Source organism: Dipodomys spectabilis, unplaced genomic scaffold (genome assembly GCF_019054845.1).
Source record: "Dipodomys spectabilis isolate Male_0828 unplaced genomic scaffold, ASM1905484v1 ptg000076l, whole genome shotgun sequence".
Classification (NCBI taxonomy): domain Eukaryota; kingdom Metazoa; phylum Chordata; class Mammalia; order Rodentia; family Heteromyidae; genus Dipodomys; species Dipodomys spectabilis.
In genome coordinates this window covers 234,973-255,087 of record NW_024870753.1, presented here as the reverse complement: position 1 = coordinate 255,087, position 20,115 = coordinate 234,973, and the positions used below count along the sequence as shown (strand labels likewise).

Genomic DNA, 20,115 nt, shown 5'->3' with positions numbered 1-20,115 from the left:
AGTGTGCAAATGTGACATAAAGGACTGGCTGTCTGGAGACCACGCCCTTCACCCACACCCTCTGGAGTGTATTTCTTACAAACTTTGCACATAAAGGTTGGAGCTTATCAAAATTGGGATTATGGAAAGAAAAGTTCTCCCTATTCCCCTCAACTGTCAGATACCTGCTAGAAACACTTTGCATCTTTTAATGTTTTATTTTATTTTTGTAGTGGGCTTGAACTCAGGGCCTGAGTGCTGTCCCTGAGCTCTTTTGCTCAAGGCTAGCACTCTCCCACTGAAGAGCTACAGGTCCACTTCTGGTTTTCTGATGGTTAATCAGAGATAAGAGTCTCAGGGGCTTTCCTGCCCAGGCTGGCTTTGAACCACAATCCTCAGATCTCAGCCTCCTGAACTTACAGGTATGAGCCACAAGTGCCCAGCTAGTTTAAATCTTTTACCTTGATATCACCTTGATAGACCAAAAGGTTGTAATACTTGAAAGCAAGTTGAACAGGAAAGAGATAAAAAGGAGACTTGTGTGTTCCTTTTCTGTCTCTGTGACAGAAGACTGGAGAACAAAACATGCTAAAGGAAGAGGGGTTTGTTTGTGCTCAGAGGTTGCAGTCCATCATGACATGAAGGTGGAGGTCACAGCTCAGCTTGTCACCTTCTGGCTGGACACAAAGGACACAAAGTTAGTCTGAAGGAGCAGACAGCATATTCATTTCCACAACCCAGAAACACCTTGAGGAGCATCATTAGGGTATTGCCTGGATACTGCTAAATGAAGGAATTGTGGGTAAACATTATAAAGAATTAAGTTGTTTCAACAGCACTATCATGAGAGATTTCTATGATTGTGTCTGTAAATATAATGTGAAGCCATTTATGTCAAAACCAAAATGTTGGGAAGTGTAGAAGTGTAGAAGGAGTATCTGTCTGAAAAAAAGAATGAGGAGAAGAATCTTTACTTTTTTATTTTATGCCTTTTTATAGTATTTAAGTTGCTTTTCTACCATATATATGATTCAAATTGTAAATTTTCAACTGTCAAAGTACAACATACATACAAAAGATGGAAAAGAAAACGGATATTTTTGTTTCCCATTATACTGTTTTTTTAACTTTTGTGTCTATAATTTTACATCACAATTTTATTGCAAACACTTTAAAAATGAATCACAGTTTTTCGAAATAAAATTTGAAAAGATCCATTGGTTTTTTTTTTAAAGCAATTGCCACCACTTGAACCCGTGGTATTTCTGTAACTGAGTTAGTCATAATTGTGTTCATAAATAAATGCCAAAACTTTTATCACCACCACTCTGACTCGCATGGGAGAGAAATAATATTATAGAAAAACAATGGACTCAATGCCAAGTTAATTTCTTTTAGCAGCACTGGGGCTTGAACTTACAACTTTGGAAGGCAGGTGGCTCCACCATTTGCACCACACCTCCTGCATGGACATTATTCTTTCCAGTTGATCCCGAAAATACAAGAGAAGGCAGCATGAAGGAAAGGCAGTCTGAGGCCAAGGTTAGAACTACATAACATTTGTACCTGGAAGAAAAGGACGTATCCTTGTGGTACTGACATATATCTGACATCAAACGAAAGTTAGCCAACCCCTACATTTAAAAAAAAAATCCTCATTTCTTGTGCAGAACTATAGTTTACTATTTCCAGGAACTACTTTCCCCTATGGGGTATCAACCTCTGTGGAATTATGCCTGAGTCACTAAAACCCAAGCTCAGCTGTTCCAAGTCTTCTCTGCCCTCCGCCCAGCAGAGCCCACCCATGCAGAGTTTCATCAAGAACTCAACTTTGGCTCAGTTACAGCAGCCCCAGTAGCCAGTTCACTGATTAGGTTGCAAACAATTCATGAGTTAAGGTGCAATAAATTGACTACACGATTAGACTGTGGCCAGTGCACAATGACTGCAGGACTAGGCTATGGCCAGTTAAGTTGTATTCTAGGCCTTGTTTGTGTTTTGCTATAAATGCTGTAGGACCTGGGGGGTTGACTGCGGGTTTGCAGAACACACTTTGGTTCAGGAAGCTGTGTGATTTGTGCATCACTCAAATAAATTGGAATAAATTATTGGCCCAAGGAATTTTCCTTTTGGCAGTCCTGGCATAGAAATCAAGGTGTACACGGAGCTCCAGGGACTCCAGCAGAATGAGGTAAGGAGCCCACTATGCCCTTAAAGCTGATCTCTTGTTCTATATGGGAGTTGTGAGTATATTCTCTCTGATATTCCAAGATACCTTACATTTATGCTTTGTCTGAGCAAACGTCTGGGGCTTTTGTTTATTGCTGTAGTGGTTGGGGTACACCTCAGGCCTACAGGCTTGCTAGGCAAGCATCATTCACTAAGCTAAGCCCCTGGCCTGTTTGAGCAAATATTTTTATCCACACTGGATTTGCAAATGGTAACAGATACAGGACTGGGACCTGTAGGGCCCAGTAACATTGGTGCAAGATTAGTCAGACAGAAATTGAGCTGGTTTCAGAAGGAGCAAAACTGGGACTCATAAAAAGGCCTTGCCCAGTTCATAGCTGGCCTCAACATCAAGATCCTCCTGCCAGCAATGGGTGACAATGTCATCAGACACTTGTACTCATATACTGTTCTGTAGAATAGGAACTTCTTTGTATAACTACTTAAAGATAGCAATAATAAAATGTTAAAAAAGAAAAAAAAAATCCTCCTGCCTCAGCATTCCCAGTGCTGGTATGGCAGACATGAGATTTCAGACCTGTCACCAAGCCTGGCAACTTTGAGTTTTTTCTTTATTTTAACTACATGAAATACATTCTACAATCTTAAAAGATGTCATGCTCCCGGACAGCCTTGTCTATTGTTGGAGTTTGTCCAGTGCGAAAGTGCAAGGGAAAGAAATAGGATTTAATTGTGCATTCTCTCCCACTACATTGGAAGAATGTATCCTTTCTCATATCAACTCTTTTTTTAAAGGGGTGTGTGTGTGTGTGTGTGTGTGTTGGTCATGGTTCTTAAATTCAGGGATGGGTGCTATCCCTGAGCTTTATTTTTTTTCTTTTCTTTTTCTTTCAAGGCTAGTGCTCTCCTACTTGAACCACAGCTCTATTTCAGACTTTTTGCTGGCTAATTGGTGATGTCTCACATGTCTTTTCTGCAGAGGCTCACTTTGAATCTTGATCTCACTCTATTGAACAGCCAAAATGAAAGGGCACCTACCCCTGGCTTCTATTTCTTACCTTTATATGGTTGGTAAAGAGAAATTCTTCCCTGATAACGAGGAAGCAAAACTATCTTAAACACTACATTAAAATATGCAGAGCTTATTGTTAAAGTGTTTAAACGAGGTTTTATGCATTAAATGTTTTATATTTTATTCTCAACATTAAAAATTGTTTTGAATTATTGAATTAGTTTCATAGTATTTAATTTTTTTTTCTTTTGTTAGTCATGGGGCTTGAACTCAGAGCCGAGGTGCTGTCCCTAAGCTTTTCTACTCAAGGCTAACACTCTACCACTCTGAGCCACAGTACCACTTCAGTTTTCTGGTGGTTAATTGAAAATAATGGTGGTTAATTGAAGATAAGAGTCTCATGGACTTTCTGCCTGGGCTGGTTTCAAACAACGATCCTCAAATCTCAACCTCCTGAATAGCTAGGATTATACGCATGAACCACCAGTGCCCAACTTTAATTTTAAATTTCTAAACTGTGGTAATGTTTAAATCTATTGGTCTAACCACTTTGAGGTACAGTCTTGAGGCACTGAGTTGTGTTTATGTTGGTTGTGTTTTTTGGGAGATTGGAAGTTAAAATTCTAAACCTGGTTTGTGCTAGATGAAAAGTTACAGGCATACATAATGTGTGCTTTCCCTTCTGCATTTTTTGGTATTTATTTATGATTACAGCGTATTAATCCACGAAGGTAACAAACTACATGTTAGGGAAGCAATTCATCCTCTACATACTATGATTGCCATAAAGGTTTTTAATAAGAACACTGGAAGCTCAGCCAATCGCTGAATTAACTTCCAGATTACTTTTTTCCATACAAATATGATTATTATATAGGAAAAAAATGTGCCCTGGATGTGTGGGAGGAGTCAGGGAGGAAGATTAGCTGTTCTAAACACCAGTCTTTTCCATTGTGACAGTTTACCGCTTAAGAACTGCCCCAAATTGGATATTTCGCATTCCATACTCATATTCGGAATGCGTTGGATACTCATACTTGAAAACTCATCTAAGGACTTGGCTATGTTCACTTCAAAGCTGGTTTTCGCTTTATTAGCTAAGGGATTTAGGTTTAGCAATGACAAAGGACTGCAGTCAGCTGATTCTTGACTTTGAGCAAGGCCTGTCAGATCACTTAAGGCTAGCATTCATATTCACAAGGGAACTCATTGACTTCATTAAATAGAAACCATCCCACTGTTTCTCTTGGTTGAAATGACCACCAGGCTTTATAAACAATTTCTAGGCAATCATTTTGATTTCCTTTCCAGACTCCTTTACCTCAAAGACATGGGAAGTGACGGTTTCTAATAGTCTAACTTTAGGGTACAGGTTTGAGTTCATGAGATGACCCCCTCCCAGCCAAGGATAAGTCCCTCCCAAGTGGAAAGCTGCGGGGAGCTGGGGGTTAGAGGTGGGCGGGTCCTAGGAGGCGGAACAAAGAAGTGCGTCATTTACCTCTGCGTGGTTACCAAGGAAACAAGGCCAGCCAGGCGGTGGACCTGGGCACTGAAGGATGGAGTTTTCTCCCTCTGAGACGGTACCCCTGCTCCTCTAACCCCTCATTCTTCTCCGCTCCCCTCTCTGGCAGCTGGTCTGAGCCTTGCCTGGGTGGGGCCTTTAGGAGCCCACGCCCTCCATGCACCCCTATAAAGATGTTTTGGTTTTGTCTTCTCCCTCAGTATAAGAGCACAGGTAAAAATGAAAATCAAAATTACGGAATTGGTGAAAAACCTGCAATACACTTGTAAGTCATTTAAGATGCAGCGAAGGAAATAAAATAGGAAGTATAGATTTGGATCCCAACCATTTTAGGATTGTTCCAGCGTTGTGTTGTGTTTTTTCAAGGGGAAAAGAGAGTGAAACATGAAAAGGCAGATGTACTCCCTGAGATCCATGCATGGCAGCGCTCCCTGCGGCTGCTTTAAAAAACAAATTCTTGACAGCCATGAGATATTGTAACAAAAGTCACCTCAACGTACATGGTAAATATAAAAATGTTATAGACTCTAAAGATGATCACACTGGATGGAGCCCTGTATTAGAGCTCATAGACCTCGAAGCTCAGTCCCCTCCTATTTAATAGAAGCATATTGAACTCTATAACACTGTTGAAATTAGAAGAAAAAAAACTATCAGTTGACAGGTGACTTTTTGTATTAGAGTGATTTTGCTACCAAACCTCATTTTTCATTTAAACACCGTTATTGATTTTTTTTTTTTTGGGGGGGTCAGTTGTGGGGCTTGAGCTCAGGGACTGGGTGCTGTCCCTGAGCTCTCTTGCTCAAGGCTAGCTCTCTACCACTTTGAGCCATAGCACCACTTCTGGTTTTCTGGTGGTGAACTGGAGGTAAGAGTTTCATGGACTTTCCTTCCTGCCTGGGCTGGCTTTGAACCATGATTCTCAGGTCTCAGCCTCCTGGGCAGCTAGGATTACAGGTGTCAGCCACTGGGTGCCCTCCCCCTTTATTGAATTTCTATTGAGCTCTACTTAAAAGTTTGCTCATGGAGCATCTAAAATGATTTTAAATATATTAATTTTGCTTGTTGCTATTTAGGAGTCTGAGGTGACCCAGGAAGATACCCTATCGTCTATCAAGGAGGATGGAGCAGCAAGAGTCATCCAGAGTGCCTGGAAATGTTTTGTTGTGAGTTTCTTAGCAGCTTTATTGTGGTGGTATCTGGATGTCACAAAATTCAGCTTTGTAGCCAGGTGCTGGTGGCTCACTCCTATAATCCTAGATACTAAGGAGGCTGAGATCTGTATAGCTGTAGCAGGAAAGTCAATGTAAGATTCTGATCTCTAATTAACCAACAAAAAGCTGAAAGTGGAGTACGGCTCATGTGATAGTGCCAGCCTACTAAGGGATAGCACTCAGACCCTAAATTCAAGCCCCTGTACAAGCACGAGCGTGCACGTGTGTGTGCGCGCACACACACACACACAATTCATCTTGGAAAAACCTGAAGATATACCGAAATTCTGAAATTCAGTAGTTTATTTATTATTTACAGAACTGTGGACAACACTTTTCTTTAAAAGGTTTCAGCTGGACACCTGTGGCTCACATCTGTAATACTAGCTATTCAGGAGGCTGAAATCTAAAGATCATGGTTCAAAGCCAAGCCCAGGCAGCAAAGTCTGTAAGACTCTTATCGCTAATAAAATACCCAAAACTGAAATGGAGATGTGGCTCAAGTGGTAGAGTAGTAGCTCTGAGTTCTTTTTTTTTTTTTTTTTTGGTCGGTCGTGGAGCTTGAACTCTGGGCTTGGGTGCTGTCCCTGCAGTCTTCAGCTCCAAGCAAGTGCTCTATCCCTTGAGCCACAGCACCACTTCCGGTTTTCTAATGGTTTATTGGAGATGAGAGTCACATGGACTTTCCTGCCCAGGCTGGCTTTGAACCATGATCCTCAGATCTCAGCCTCTTGAGTAAGCTAGGATTACAGGCGTGAGCCACCAGAACCTGGCTTAGTTCTGCGTTCTGAGTTCAAACTCTCAGACTGACATGTGGTGCACACGATGTGTATTCGTGCACCCACAAACACAAAAGCCAACAGGTTTAAAAGTCACAAATTGATTATTATTTTTATTTGAGGCCATCTTTTAGTGCTTATTATTTATTATCTATGACAACTTTTATTCTTTTTTTATTGTGAAAATACTGTACAGAAGGGTTACAATTACATGGGCACGATAATGAGTACATTTCTTTTTTTTTTTTTTTGTCGGTTGTGGGGCTTGAACTCTGGGCCTGGACGCTGTCCCTCAGCTCTTCAGCTCAAGGCGAGCGCTCTACCACTTGAGCTACAGCGCCACTTCCGGTTTTCTGGTGGTTTATTGGAGATAGGAGTCTCATGGTCTCTCCTGCCCGGGCTGGCTTTGAACCGAGATCCTCAGATCTCAGCCTCCTGAGTAGCTAGGATTACAGGCGTGAGCCACCAGCGCCCGGCTAATGAGTACATTTCTTATCAAGCATTGTAGCCTCCTCCTTTGTTTCCCCTTCCAATCCCTTCCCATACTACCCGCCCCCCCCCCCCACCCCCCCTCCCACCCTGCCAAAAACTGAAAAAGCCTTCCTTTTAAAAAAAATAGTAGGGCTGGGAAGGTGGCTCAGTGGCAGAGCGCTTGCCTTGCATGCATGAGGCCCTGGGTTCAATTCCTCAGCACCACATAAGCAAAAAAGAAAAAAGCCGGGGGCTGGTAAGGTGGCTCAGTCATAGAGTGCTTGCCTTGCATGCCTGAGGCCCTGGGTTCGATTCCTCAGCACCACATAAGCAAAAAGAAAAAAGCCGGAAGTGGCGCTGTGGCTCAAGTGGTAGAGCGCTAGCCTTGAGCTGAAGAGCTGAGGGACAGCGCCCAGGCCCAGAGTTCAGGCCCCATGACCGGACCCCCCAAAAAAAAAATAAATAAAAAATAAAAAAATAGTAACAATCTGCCAGGCACCAGTGGCTCACGCCTATAATCCCAGCTACTTAGGAGGCTGAGATCTGAGGATCACAGTTCAAAGCCAGCCCGAGCAGGAAAGTCCATGAGACTCTAATCTCCAATAAACCACCAGAAAACCAGAAGTGACACTGTGCCTCAAGTGGTAGAGCACTAGCCTTGAGCTGAAGAGCTGAGGGACAGCGCCCAGGCCCAGAGGTCAACTACAATTGACCAAAAACAAAAAACAAAAAAGTAACAACTTGCCTGTGTTTGGTGATATTTTGTGTGTGATAGATAATACATGTGTGATGCTGGGATTGAACTCAGGGCCTCACATATGCGAGGCAAGTTCTCTACCACTGAACTATACTCCTGAATCTGTGTTGGTGGTTTTGTGTGAAATCGTATTCATCTGTTTCTAGAACACTGCTCCAGTTAATCAAATAAATCTTAAAGCCATTCTGAATTGACTTTTGAGTAGGGAGAAAAGTCTAGTTGGAGTCTTCTATACGCAGACAGCCATTTTCCCAGCATCATTTGTTGAAGAGCTCTCTTTCTCCAATGTATATTTTTGGCTGCTTTGTGAAGAATCAGATGGCTGTGGCTTAGTGGATTTATTTCTATAACTTCTCTTATATTACACTGATCTATGTGCATGTTTTTGGGCCTGTAGCATTATCCTGGCTCGGTAGTGTAATTTGCAGTCCAGTATTGTAATACTGAAGCATTGCTTTTTGTCCAGGATTACTTTGGCTATTGGGGGTCTTTTCTGTTGTTGTTGTTTGCCAGTCCTGGGGCTTGAACTCAGGGCCTGGGTACTGTCCCTGAGCTTCTTTTGCTCAAGGCTAGCACTCTAGCACTGGAGCCACAGCACCATTTCCAGCTTTTTCTGTGTACGTAGTACATAGTATGTGGTACATGTGGTACTGAGGAATTGAACCCGGGGCCTCATGCATGCTAGGCAAGCACTAAGCCATAAGCCCAGTCCCTTGTTTTATCTTTTTTAAGGAGTCAACTTTCTGGTTTATTCTTTGTAATGGTTTTTAGTTTCTGTCTCTTTAATTTATGTATTAATATTCTTTCCAGCTACTAATATTGGCTTTGGTTTGATCTTGAATTTTTGCTAAGAGTATGAGGTGAACCATTAGGATATTTGAGATCTATTTTTGAGGTACTGCTAGAGTTTGAACTTGGGGCTTTATGCTTGCTAGACAGGCAAGCTATACCATTTGAGACATGTCCCAATCCCATTTTGCCTTAATTATTTTTCAGATAAGGTCTTCTTCTTCTTCTTTTTTTTCCTAGCAAGACTGAAGCACAATTCTTCTATTTAGCTCTAACTTGTAATGGTGACTACTGGTGTGTGCCACCTTGCCAAGCTTTTGTTCTTGTTTTTGGAGATAGATTCTTGTTTTAGTTTTTTTGTTTTTTGGTCGTGGGGCTTGAACTCTGGTCTTGGGCACTGTCCCTACGCTCTTCAGCTCAAGGTAAATGCTCTACCCCTTAAGCCACAGCACCACTTCCAGTTTTCTAGTGATTTATTGGAGATGAGTCTCACTTTCCTGCCTGGGCTGGCTTTGAACTGTGATCCTCAAATCTCAGCCTCCTGAGTAGCTAGGATTACAGGTGTGAGCCACCAGCACCCGGCAGAGATAGATTCTTGGTATACCACCCAAGTAGCTGGGCTTTCACACATGAGCCACTGAGCCTGGCTGATTATTTTTAATATACTTGCTCAAAGCACTGTAAACTTTCCTTTTGCCTGTTCCTTTGCCATATCTTAAAGGTTCCAGTATTTTATTTTCGTTTTTGGTCCAAGATGGAACTTGAACTCAGTACCTGATGCTTTTGCTCATTTGCTAGCACTCTAGCAACAGAGCCACACCTCCAACTCTTTGTACTTCATTTGATTCTAGGAATTATTTCCCCTCTTATTTCTTATTATTTGTTGTAGTATTGGTATTTGAACTTGGAACCTTGTAGTGGCTAGGCAGGGGTAGTACTACTTAAGCCACACCCCCATTCCTTTTCACTTTAGTTATAATTTGGATAGGGTCTCATATTCTTGTGAGTGCTTTCTGTGTCACAATAGTGACACATTTGTTCTTCACTATAACCATGTGAGATAGCTACTCTCATTCCCATGTTTTAAGTAAAGAAACTGAATACAGAGATGTCCAGCAAGTTGTTCTTCATCACACAGTAAATACCAACAATTGAATGCAGATAATATTATGAAATCCTGGTGTTTTTTCTTTTTTCTGTCCCATCCTGGGGCCTGAACTCTGGGCCTGGGCACTGTCCCTCAGCTCTTCAGCTCAAGGCTAGCACTCTACCACTTGAGCCACAGTGCCACTTCCAGCTTTTTTTTTCTTATGTGGTACTGAGGATGAGGAATCAATCCCAGGGCCTCATGCATGCAAGGCAAGCGCTCTACCACTGAGCCACCTTCCCAGCCCGAAATCCTGGTGTTCTTGACCATTGCTTGTATTTTGTTTCATCCTAAAATATTCTGAAGAATTATTCAGATGGGACTCAAGTTTTGGATATTTTATCAATAGCCAACAGAGGTACATGTATAAATTTAAGAGTAAAACTTTTTTGTCGAACAATGCATTATTGTCTAGCTTATCAAAACAAACCCTGAATGGGTAATATTCTAAAATCTAGTTTGTATCACAAACACTATTTTTATTGTTGTTTGTTTTTTCCCTAGTAAGCCAATAGCTGATAAGAAACAGAAAATCCCATTTTTACCATGAAATCTTATGTATTTGAACCTTTAGAATGCTTGTATATTCCAACATATTAAAAATCTGATTGATTTAAGAAGACAAGGAGAGCCGCGTCAGATAGTGAGATTCATTAATCCTAAAGAGGTAAGGATGTTATTTATTGACATAACATACTTTTCTTTTTCTTAAGAATGTGTGGTTAAGGCTGTGGGCTGGTGGTTCAATGGCTGTAATCTGAGCTACTCAGGAAACAGATTTGAGGATAATGGTTCAAAGCCAGGTTGGGCAGGTAAGTCCTTGAGATTCTTACCTCTAATTAACCACCAAGAAGAGCCAGAAGTGGTAGAGTGCACCCTCTCCCCCCCCCCCCCCCCCGAGTTGATCAAGATGCCAATATTTGCCAATATTTGTTTCTTTTAAAAACTTTTCTTTTGGGGGTGGTGGCTGGTCCTAGGGCTTGAACTCTGGGCCTGGGTGCTGTCCCTGAGCTTCTTTTGCTCAAGGCTAGCATTTCGCCATTTAAGCCACAGCACCATTTCTGGCTTTTTTCTTTTTATTGGAGATAAGATTCTCATGAACTTTCTTGTCCAGGCTGGAATCAAACTTCTATCCTCAGATCTCAGTCTCCTGAGTAGTTAGGATTACAGGCATGAGCCACCAGCTTCTGGCTTCTTTTAAAAACTTTTTTTTATTGAAGTATTACATGTTGAAAGCCCATAATGTATAAATACATAGAAAATGATGGCTGGACATAAAATACCTATAATACGAGGTGATAGAGGTAGAAGGATCATGAACAAAGGCTAGTCCCAGACAAAAGTAAGAGGATCTGTCTGATAAATAAAACTAAAGTAAAAAAGGAGATGGTAACATGGTCATGTATAGTGCTTGCCTGGCAAGCATGAGGTCTTCAGTTCAGTTCAATCTCCAGTACTGCATATATATATGTATATATATATATATATACATATATATATACATATATATATATATATAAAATTAAACCATCTTATTACACCATCACAAGTTGAAGGTTCATAAAGTACAAATACAGGAGTCATCACAATGTAAACACATGTGTAAGCATCACCCAGATCAACGTTTTCATACTCCAAATCACCCCTGCCAAGGTTTCTGGAAACCATGGTCTGAGGATCATGGTTTGAAGCAAGCCCAGGGAAGGAAAGTCCCTGAGATTTTTTTTTTTTTTTTGCCGGTCATGGGGCCTGAACTCTGGGCCTGGGCGCTGTCCCTCAGCTCTTCAGCTCAAGGCTAGCGCTCTACCACTGGAGCCACAGCACCACTTCCGGCTTTTTCTGTTTATGTGGTGCTGAGGAATCGATCCCAGGGCCTCATGCTTGCAAGGCATGCACTCTACCACTGAGCTACCTTCCCAGCCCCATCCCTGAGATTTTTTTTATCTCCAATTAACCACCTAAAAAAACTAGAAGTGGAGCTGTGACTCAGATGGTAGCATGCTAGCCTTGAGCAAAAAAGCTCAGGGATAGCAACCATAGTTTTGAGTTCAAGCCCCAGAACTGGCACAAAAACATCTTCTAGAAATAATACTCAGAAGCTATCATGAAATAATAGAGTGAAAAAACAAGGATACAGGATGACTCATTGTAACAATGCGACCTACAAGACAGTATGTTGATAACGAACTTTACAATTTTACGGAGGGGGGGGGAAGGGGTAGTGGGAAAGGGGAGGGAAGAGTTGGGGAGGTGGGGAGGAAAGGGATGGTAGGGGAAATATAAAGGAGGGTATAACAATGCTCCATAGGAAATGGACTCATTACCTTGCTCATGTAACTGTAACCCCTCTGTACAATATCTTTACAATAAAAATATATATTAAAAAAAGAAATAATAGAGTGAGAAGTATTTGCTGATATCTACAGTATGTTGATGTCTTTTAGGCTGAGCTTCTGGATGCAGCTGCTGGCATCTACGTACGATTCAGATTAGGTGGGGTAAGTACACCTGAGTTCTAATGTGGTGGTTGCAAAGCATGTTTATGTGAAACTGGAAAGCTGTGACTTAAAAAAATAAAATTGTAAACCATTGTCTGCAACTGCATTACAATGGTATTTTGAACTTTTCCATCCACAGGTGAAGTTTCCACCTGAAATATACTATAAAATTTTTACTCACAGACACGTTGAAGACTTGTGTGCTAACAGCCCTAGAGATTACACAAAACTTGTGGCAAAACACCTGTCTCACAACAAAAATAATAGAATTAAGGACACAGATCGGAGTGGCTGGTACCGGCGTGTGGAAAACAATGGATGGAGGCCTGTCTCTGAAAGAGTAAGGAGCAAAACTATAGTAATAATTTTTTAATTTTATGTATTTAAAAATCCATGCCATTTGAAACCTGAATTTTTCAGTTTTTATGTATTTATTTTACTGGTCCTGGGGCTTGACCTCAGGGCCCAGGCACTGTCCCTGAGATTTGTTGCTCAAGGCTAGTGTTCTACCACTTGAGCCTCGGCTCCATTTCTGGCTTTTTCTGTGTGTGTGTGTGATTAATCAGAGATAGATATGTCATGGACTTTGCTGCCAAGGCAGGCTTTGAACCATGATCCTCAGATCTCAGCCTCCTGAGTAGATAGGCTTACAGATATGAGCTATTGATATCTGTCTTGAACCCTTAAATTTAAAAATAGTAATTGCTAGCAATTTAGTTGATAAAAGTTTCCAGCTACTGAGGCATTACAGATATTCTAAGGATAGCAAAATAATCTGCTTTTCTGAACATTTGCTTCTATTTTCAATACCTAGCTTTGAAACTAGGCTCTCTGTGGACTCAGCAGGTTAGATATGCAGGTTGTACGATGTGGATGGTATACTTAGACGGTAAATATAAAAGGTTGAAAGTGACTACCATGTGGATTCAGTCCTCTGCAAAGCATCAGTCATGGGTCAGTTGAAGCAATGGTAAAGGTGGCCATCCCTTCTCCTCACCCTCACCCCCCATGATCCACCTTTCACTTAGAAAGACAGTGGAGGCAAACAGGACCCCTAGGTAGAATGCAGTCGGTATGTTTGGTGGTTTCACAGGGCAGGCAGTGTTGTCATAAAGGCAATAAAGGCTCCCCTTGATGCTACTGGATGGTACAGGTGTAGGCATGGATTAGAAGTGGGAAAACAGGCAACCAACTAGAAGATAAATGTCATGTGGACGAAGTCTTAGTCATAGTTGTACCTCTATGTTCTGTTGGGTGTCTGTGCTCCTCCCAGTCTGACATCATCAAAAGCCAAAAAGTACCAATGGTAGCCTAGGTATACTCATCTGAGATGATACAACATACTCTTTTATTTCAGTCCTGGGGCTTGGACCCCGGGTATGGGCACTATCTCTGAGCTTCTTTTGCTCAAGGCTAGCCACAGCACCACCTCTGGTTTTCCTGTTTATGTGGTACTGAGGAATTGAACCCAGAGCTTCATGCATGCCAGGCAAGCACTCTACCACTAAGCCACATTCCCAGTCCCAACAGCCACTCTTTAAAAAATTATTATCTTTAAGTAGTTGTATAAAGGAGTTGCCATTCAACAAAGCAGTTTATGAATACAATGCACCTTGATCAATGTTACCCATATCATCATTCTTACCTACCCTTCCCCTCTCCACCCATCTCCTCACTTAATTTTGTAGGACAAGCAGTGAACTACCTCATGTACCCTAAAGATACACTGACTTGTTCATTCGTTCATTCATTCATTCACTGAATACTTATGAAATACCTCAGTATAAAGTATGTGATCTTCTTCTATGCATACACTTCTGAAATTTCAATGTGTCATTGGGACGGTAGACTCCCTCTTCTGTTCCTACTGAACATACAAGCTCCTGTCTATAGCAAGCTAAACACACAACCCATATTGCAACACTTGGCCTATTCATTTTCATTTCTCAACAGTTTTGGTTACCAACAGACAATGAGATCGTGGAAAGCCAAAAGGAAACAGAATTCCATTTCTCTAAGCTGAAGAGAAGGCAGGATATAGAAAAGAAAAGGAAGATTAAAAAGATAGAATGGATGAAACAGATGTAAGTAGGTGTCCGACTTAGGCTGACTAATGAAACATATAGTATCTAAAGAAAAACAAATGTGGAGAATTTATATTACTTGGTTTCAAGACTCCTAAAGCTGCTGTAATATGACATTTTCATTCCGGCATGAAGACTGACCATGTGAATGAGTGGAACAGAAGGTTGACCTTCAGATTTTATGACAGTCACACTCTGTACAGGTTTGTAACCTAGAAGCCACAGCTATGCCACATAGCCTTTGGTGTATAGTAGTTAACAAAGCCAGGTTTGTGTACATACACCCCAATAATTATATGAGAAAATCAACTGGCATCACATTTCTCAGGACATTTCTTCCTGGCTGAGGAGCAATGCATGACTGTGCTCCAGTGTCCTTAGTAAGAGCTGTTGACTTATCTGTACTCACTGGTTTGGTGCATGTACAGATAGGAGATCAAAATAATATCAAAGTTGGTGGCTGGACTTAGTCAAGTTTGAATACTGGCTTTCTAGGTATTTACTATATCATGGTCCTGAAAAATTTCCAAATCTCAATGTCTTCATCTGAAAAAAAAAAAAAAGGCAGAAATGAGAATAATAGCCGCCAACAACTGATTCTTTTTAAAAAGAAAGAAGAAAACATATGAAAAATATCTGGTAGAAGTAACTGAATCCCCCAACTATTCCCTTGCCTATCAAATGAGTGGGTTTGTTATTTGGTGCCTAAGCTCTTTTCCATATTTTTATGATTCAGTGATTAGGTAAGCTGTTTTTTTTCTTTGTATCTCAAAGCTGAGTCCTTACAGGCTTATGCCTATAATCCTAACTACCCAAGAAGCTGAGATCTGAGGATCATGGTTCAAAGCCAGCCAAGGCAGGAAAGTTCATAAGACTTTTATCTCCAATTAACCATCCACAAGCCAGAAGTGGAGCTAGGCTCAAGTGGTAGAGTGGTAGGCTAGCCCAGGCCCTGAGTTCAAGCCCTAGGACACACACACACACACACACACACACACTTACTGACAGAATTTTTGGCATTAGTTGTACAAGGGATGTTTCGTTATGACATTTCCACATGTGTACAATATATCTTAATCAATCTCATCCCCTCCGTCACTCTTTCCCACTCTACTTTCCTCCTCTTAAAACAATCCCAACAGGTTTCATTGCTGTGTTCTCCTGCATGCATATAAACTTAGGCTGCCCATAAGGAGAAGAGACTTTTCAATGAGACCTCTCTGGTTAATGTGATTAAGTTGCTTCTTTTCCCACCGCGTCCTCCCCTGCACAAAGTTTCCAACATGGAGGTCTTGTTTTAGACACATTTATATAGAATGAAAACTTGGTTTACCGTGTAAAATAGTGTGAATGTGTAGGTAGCAGCAGTAATTGTCAAGAGCATGTGAGGATCTACGTCTCTTCCTTTCCTCTAGGTACTACACTGGAACCCTGGCTGCCAAGACGTCTAATTATGAAACCATAGATTTAATTCACACAGCCACTGAAGGACTAATAAGAACAATTGAGGAGGGTGGGGTAGATTCTGTGATGGAGTGGGAGGTGGATGAAGTACTGAACTGGACCAACACACTCAACTTTGATGAGTAAGTACATAGGCCACCGTAGGGGGCAAAGACAAAGCATGTGTTCCTTCTTCCTGGCATTTCCCATTTCTAGGTTGAATCTTGGGTCCACAAACATGCTCTTTCCAAAAAAATATTTTAAAAAAGGATCATTTATCTAAGCAGAAAAAGAAAAAAAGAGATATAAAAAATTAGACCAAGCCAGGTGCTGGTGGCTCATGCCTGTAATTCTAATTACTCAGGAGCCCTAGCTACTCAGGAGGCTGAGATCTGAGGATCCAGGTTCATAGCCAGCCTGGGCAGGAAAGTCTGTGAGACTCTTCTCTCCAATAAACCACCAGAAACTGGAAGTGGTGCTGTGGCTCAAGTGGCAGAACACTATCCTTGAGCTGAAGAGCTGAGCGACAGCAGACAGCACCAAGGCTGAGTTCAAGCCCTATGACAGACAAAAAAAAAAAAAAAAAAGAAAAGAAAGAAAGAGAAAAAAAGAAAGAAACAAAGGAACAAAACAAAAAAACCCAGAAAATTAGACCAAGGTGTTTTGATTCTAATTTTATGTCTTTGTGTAACTCTTATTACTTTGAGGTTTAGAAACAAGGTTAAGAACATGTAATTGTATAAAAAGTATAGCTAGGGGGCTGGGAAGGTGGCTCAGTGGTAGAGCACTTGCCTTGCATGCATGAGGCCCTGGGCTCGATTCCTCAGCACCACATAAGCAAAAAGAAAAAAGCCGGAAGTGGTGCTGTGGCTCAAGTGGTAGAGTGCTAGTCTTGAGCTGAAGAGCTGAGGGACAGCGCCCAGGCCCAGAGTTCAGGCCCCACAACTGAACCCCCCCTCCAAAAAAAAAAGTATAGCTAGGTACTGGTGGCTCATGCCTGTAATCCTAGCTAAGTAGGAAGCTGCGATCTGAGGACCACAGTTCAAAGCTAGCCTGCACAGGAAGGTCCATGACACTCTTATCTTCAATTAGCCATGAAAAAGCTGGCAGTGGATCTGTGGCTCAAGTGGTAGAGTACTAGTCTTGGGCAAAAAAGCTTAGGGACAGTACCCAGGCCCTAAGTTTAAACTTCAGGACTGGCACACATGTACACACATACACAGACACAAACAGACACACACACAGACACACACACAGACACACACACAGACACACATACACACACACACCTTACCCTTAGTCTGAGGGTCAGGGGGCATGGCTTAAGTAGTAATCTCTTATCAGGTCTGAGGCCCTGAGCAAAATCTTTCCAGCCCTCTGTCATGGGAATTTAACTTATTTAATATATTCTTGAGGGAAATGCAAATCAAAAAGGTTTTCTTGTCATTTTTCCTGGAGATGCTATAGTTGAGAGTTTTCAGTCCAAATTTTTAACTTAAAAGTAATTAGCTAACATCTTTGTTAGGTACTCAATGCAGGATCTTACAGGAAAGAAACTTCATAATAAAGAAACATGCTGGAGGGAGGCAAAAGGGAAGGGAGCCCCAAATGATAGGTTTGACATTTTCAATTCTGTCCTGGAGGCTGCCTTAGCTGCCTGCTTAAGGACGAAGGAAAGTGAATTGAACATTGAGATTAATCATGAACTAAGTTATCACAAGTCAGTCTATTTAATGTCCTTATAATGTGCTTTAGGTATATTGCCAATTGGAAGCAAATTGCTACAAGCAACTCATCAGTTAACTTCCAGGGTAAGTGATTTTTTTTTTTAGCAATACTTCATGGAAAATTCTCAATGAACAAAAATGATATCTTACATATGAACGTATTTCTAAGCATCTAACATTTCCAGAGCTCACACAGCATAGGGATGAGTGAGATTACCAAGTCATTTTTACCTTTTCAGAAAAGATTGTCACTTGGGAATCGAATTGTTTAGCTGCATATGGATTGAATTATAATTTTTTTGGGGGGGAGGGGAAGGGATTGAGCTCAGGGCCAGGGTGCTGTCCCTGAGCTCTTTTTGCTCAAGTAGCACTCTACCACTTTGAGCCACAGCTCCACTTCGTTTTCTGGTGGTTAATTTGTTTTCTTCCTGGGCTGGCTTTGAGCCATAATCTGCAGATCTCAGTTTCCTGAGTAACTAGGATTACAAGCATGAGCTCAGTCATAATTTTTTTAGAATTTATTTTATTCATGTGGTACAGAGGGATTGAACTCAGGGTCTCATGCATGCTAGGCAAGCACTCCACCAGTAAGCCACATTTCCAGCCCCCTTAGTCATAATTTTTAATAAGCAAACCAAAAAGCTTCAAAATGTTGGAAACCAGAACCAGCACCATCTAGCTACTCAGGCAGCTGAGATCTGAGGATTGTGGTTCAAAGCCAGCCAGGAAATTTCATGAAACTATTATCTCTAAGTAACCACCAAAATGCTGGAAGTGGAGCTGTGGTTCAAGTGGTACAGTGCTAGACTTGAATGAAGAAGCACAGGGATAGCATCCAGGTCCTAAGTTTAAGCACCAGGACTGGCACAAAAACAAACTAATAACTATTCAATGATAGTTAATTATGGAGCACAAGATGCCAGACATGAGGCTAAGTTCTCTCAAAGCACATAACATCAATGTCACACAAAAATATTATCTCAGTTGTATAGCTGAAGATAACTGAGCCTTTGCAAATTTCAATACTTACCCTGAACCAGTTAGCTATTAATGTGGGGGCAAATATGGCTTCAGATAAACAGCATACAAACATATATGCTCTGAGAGAAGTGAAGAGGAATATGGATTAGATCTCACCCAGTACATATAATCGCATATTGAATGAGACTATCTTACCTTACCTCACCTCACCGGGCCTCTAATTCTGGGTCTTTTTCACAGGTTTCCGTTTTGATCAAACCCCGGAAAATCTTAACCAATATGAAGATATTCCAAAGGCCCAAAGGAAAGCACCATATAATAATGTTTATGGAAAGCCAATTGCTACTAGAATAACTTATGGAGTAGAGATATAAACGACTTCACTTTCTTTTCTGAGATCTGGTCCTTCAAACCCTGCAGCTATTGGTTCAAGTCAAGAGTCAGCTTGCTCTGACTACCATGACATATAACATATATAATAATATATATGTAATCTGTACATGGAATCTAGCCCAGCTGAGTGAGAAAGATTGAACAGATAAGATATACCACATTTCACTGAATGCAGTGATCATGGAAAGAGAAATTCTTCCTGGAATTGACACAACTGTTGTACTCTGACAACCACACTTGTAAATAAAGATATCACATTTAGGTGTAGTCATTGGATTGATATTTTGCCACCTTTTAAGTATTTTGTGCAATCATGGGAGAGCTATGTCCATTTATTCCATTGCCAAGTAGCTATTACTTCTACCTTTCCTTTGTCTACAATTTTCCACTGGTATTTTAAAAATTATTAACATGCTAATGGTACATTTTTGTGAGGCATGGTGTGTTGATTTCAACATAGGGTATACAATGAAGGTGAAGTTTTCATCTTCTTATGATTTCTTATGATTTGCTGTTGAGAACCTTTGAGTGCCTTTAATTCTTCCTAAAATATACAATAGGTTATGGTGAAACCGTGCAGCCCAGTGCTGCAGAACACTTGGGTTTATTCCTTCTAATTGTGTTCTGGTCCTGTTGTTCATCTTCCTTCAAGAGCCCAGCCTCTTGGGCCAAGTGTGCTATGTGATAGCAATCCCAGCTATGTGGGAGGTAGAGGTAGAAGGATTGCAATTGGAGGCTCACTCAGGTAAAAAGTGAAAGACCTAATGTGAAGGGATCACCTAGTAAAGCACCTACCTAGTAAGCACAAGGCCTTGAGTACAAACTTCAATACCATAGAAAAAGAATTTTTAAAAAAGCTTTTCCTTTTCATAATCTCTTCTTAGTAATCACCATTCTTTCAGATTGATTTTCTTTTTTAACCTTCACATCTGAATGCAAATGTTGTACTTGTCTTCCCATGTCAGGCTTGTCATAAGATGATGTCCTCCAGTCCAGACATTTTGCTGCAAATGACAGGATTTCATTCCTCTTTACTGCTGAGTGCTAGTCTACTATATGTATACACTGCCTTTCTTTACCCATCCCTTGCTGACACCCAGGTTGATCCTCTATCATGGTCCCTGTAAGT

At 41.1% G+C, this 20,115-nt stretch overlaps 1 protein-coding gene across 1 annotated transcript; it reads left to right on the top strand.

The window, feature by feature from the left end:
* The first annotated feature begins 617 nt into the window (after positions 1-617).
* CUNH11orf65 (chromosome unknown C11orf65 homolog) lies at positions 618-18,967 on the top strand. Its single transcript, XM_042682707.1, has 10 exons — positions 618-676; positions 2,116-2,170; positions 5,780-5,869; positions 10,435-10,527; positions 12,305-12,358; positions 12,498-12,698; positions 14,312-14,442; positions 15,858-16,028; positions 17,641-17,696; positions 18,834-18,967. Exons 1-10 carry the CDS (start codon positions 618-620, stop codon positions 18,965-18,967), a joined length of 1,044 nt encoding a protein of 347 aa, XP_042538641.1.
* Positions 18,968-20,115: the final 1,148 nt, after the last annotated feature.

Excerpts from the sequence above, each read along its gene's own strand:
- CUNH11orf65 (XM_042682707.1), top strand. The coding sequence starts at position 618 with ATGAAGGTGGAGGTCACAGCTCAGCTTGTCACCTTCTGGCTGGACACA. Across the intron at positions 12,699-14,311 it reads GGAGGCCTGTCTCTGAAAGA|TTTTGGTTACCAACAGACAA; the intron begins GTAAGGAGCAAA and ends ATTTCTCAACAG. Across the intron at positions 16,029-17,640 it reads AACACACTCAACTTTGATGA|GTATATTGCCAATTGGAAGC; the intron begins GTAAGTACATAG and ends AATGTGCTTTAG.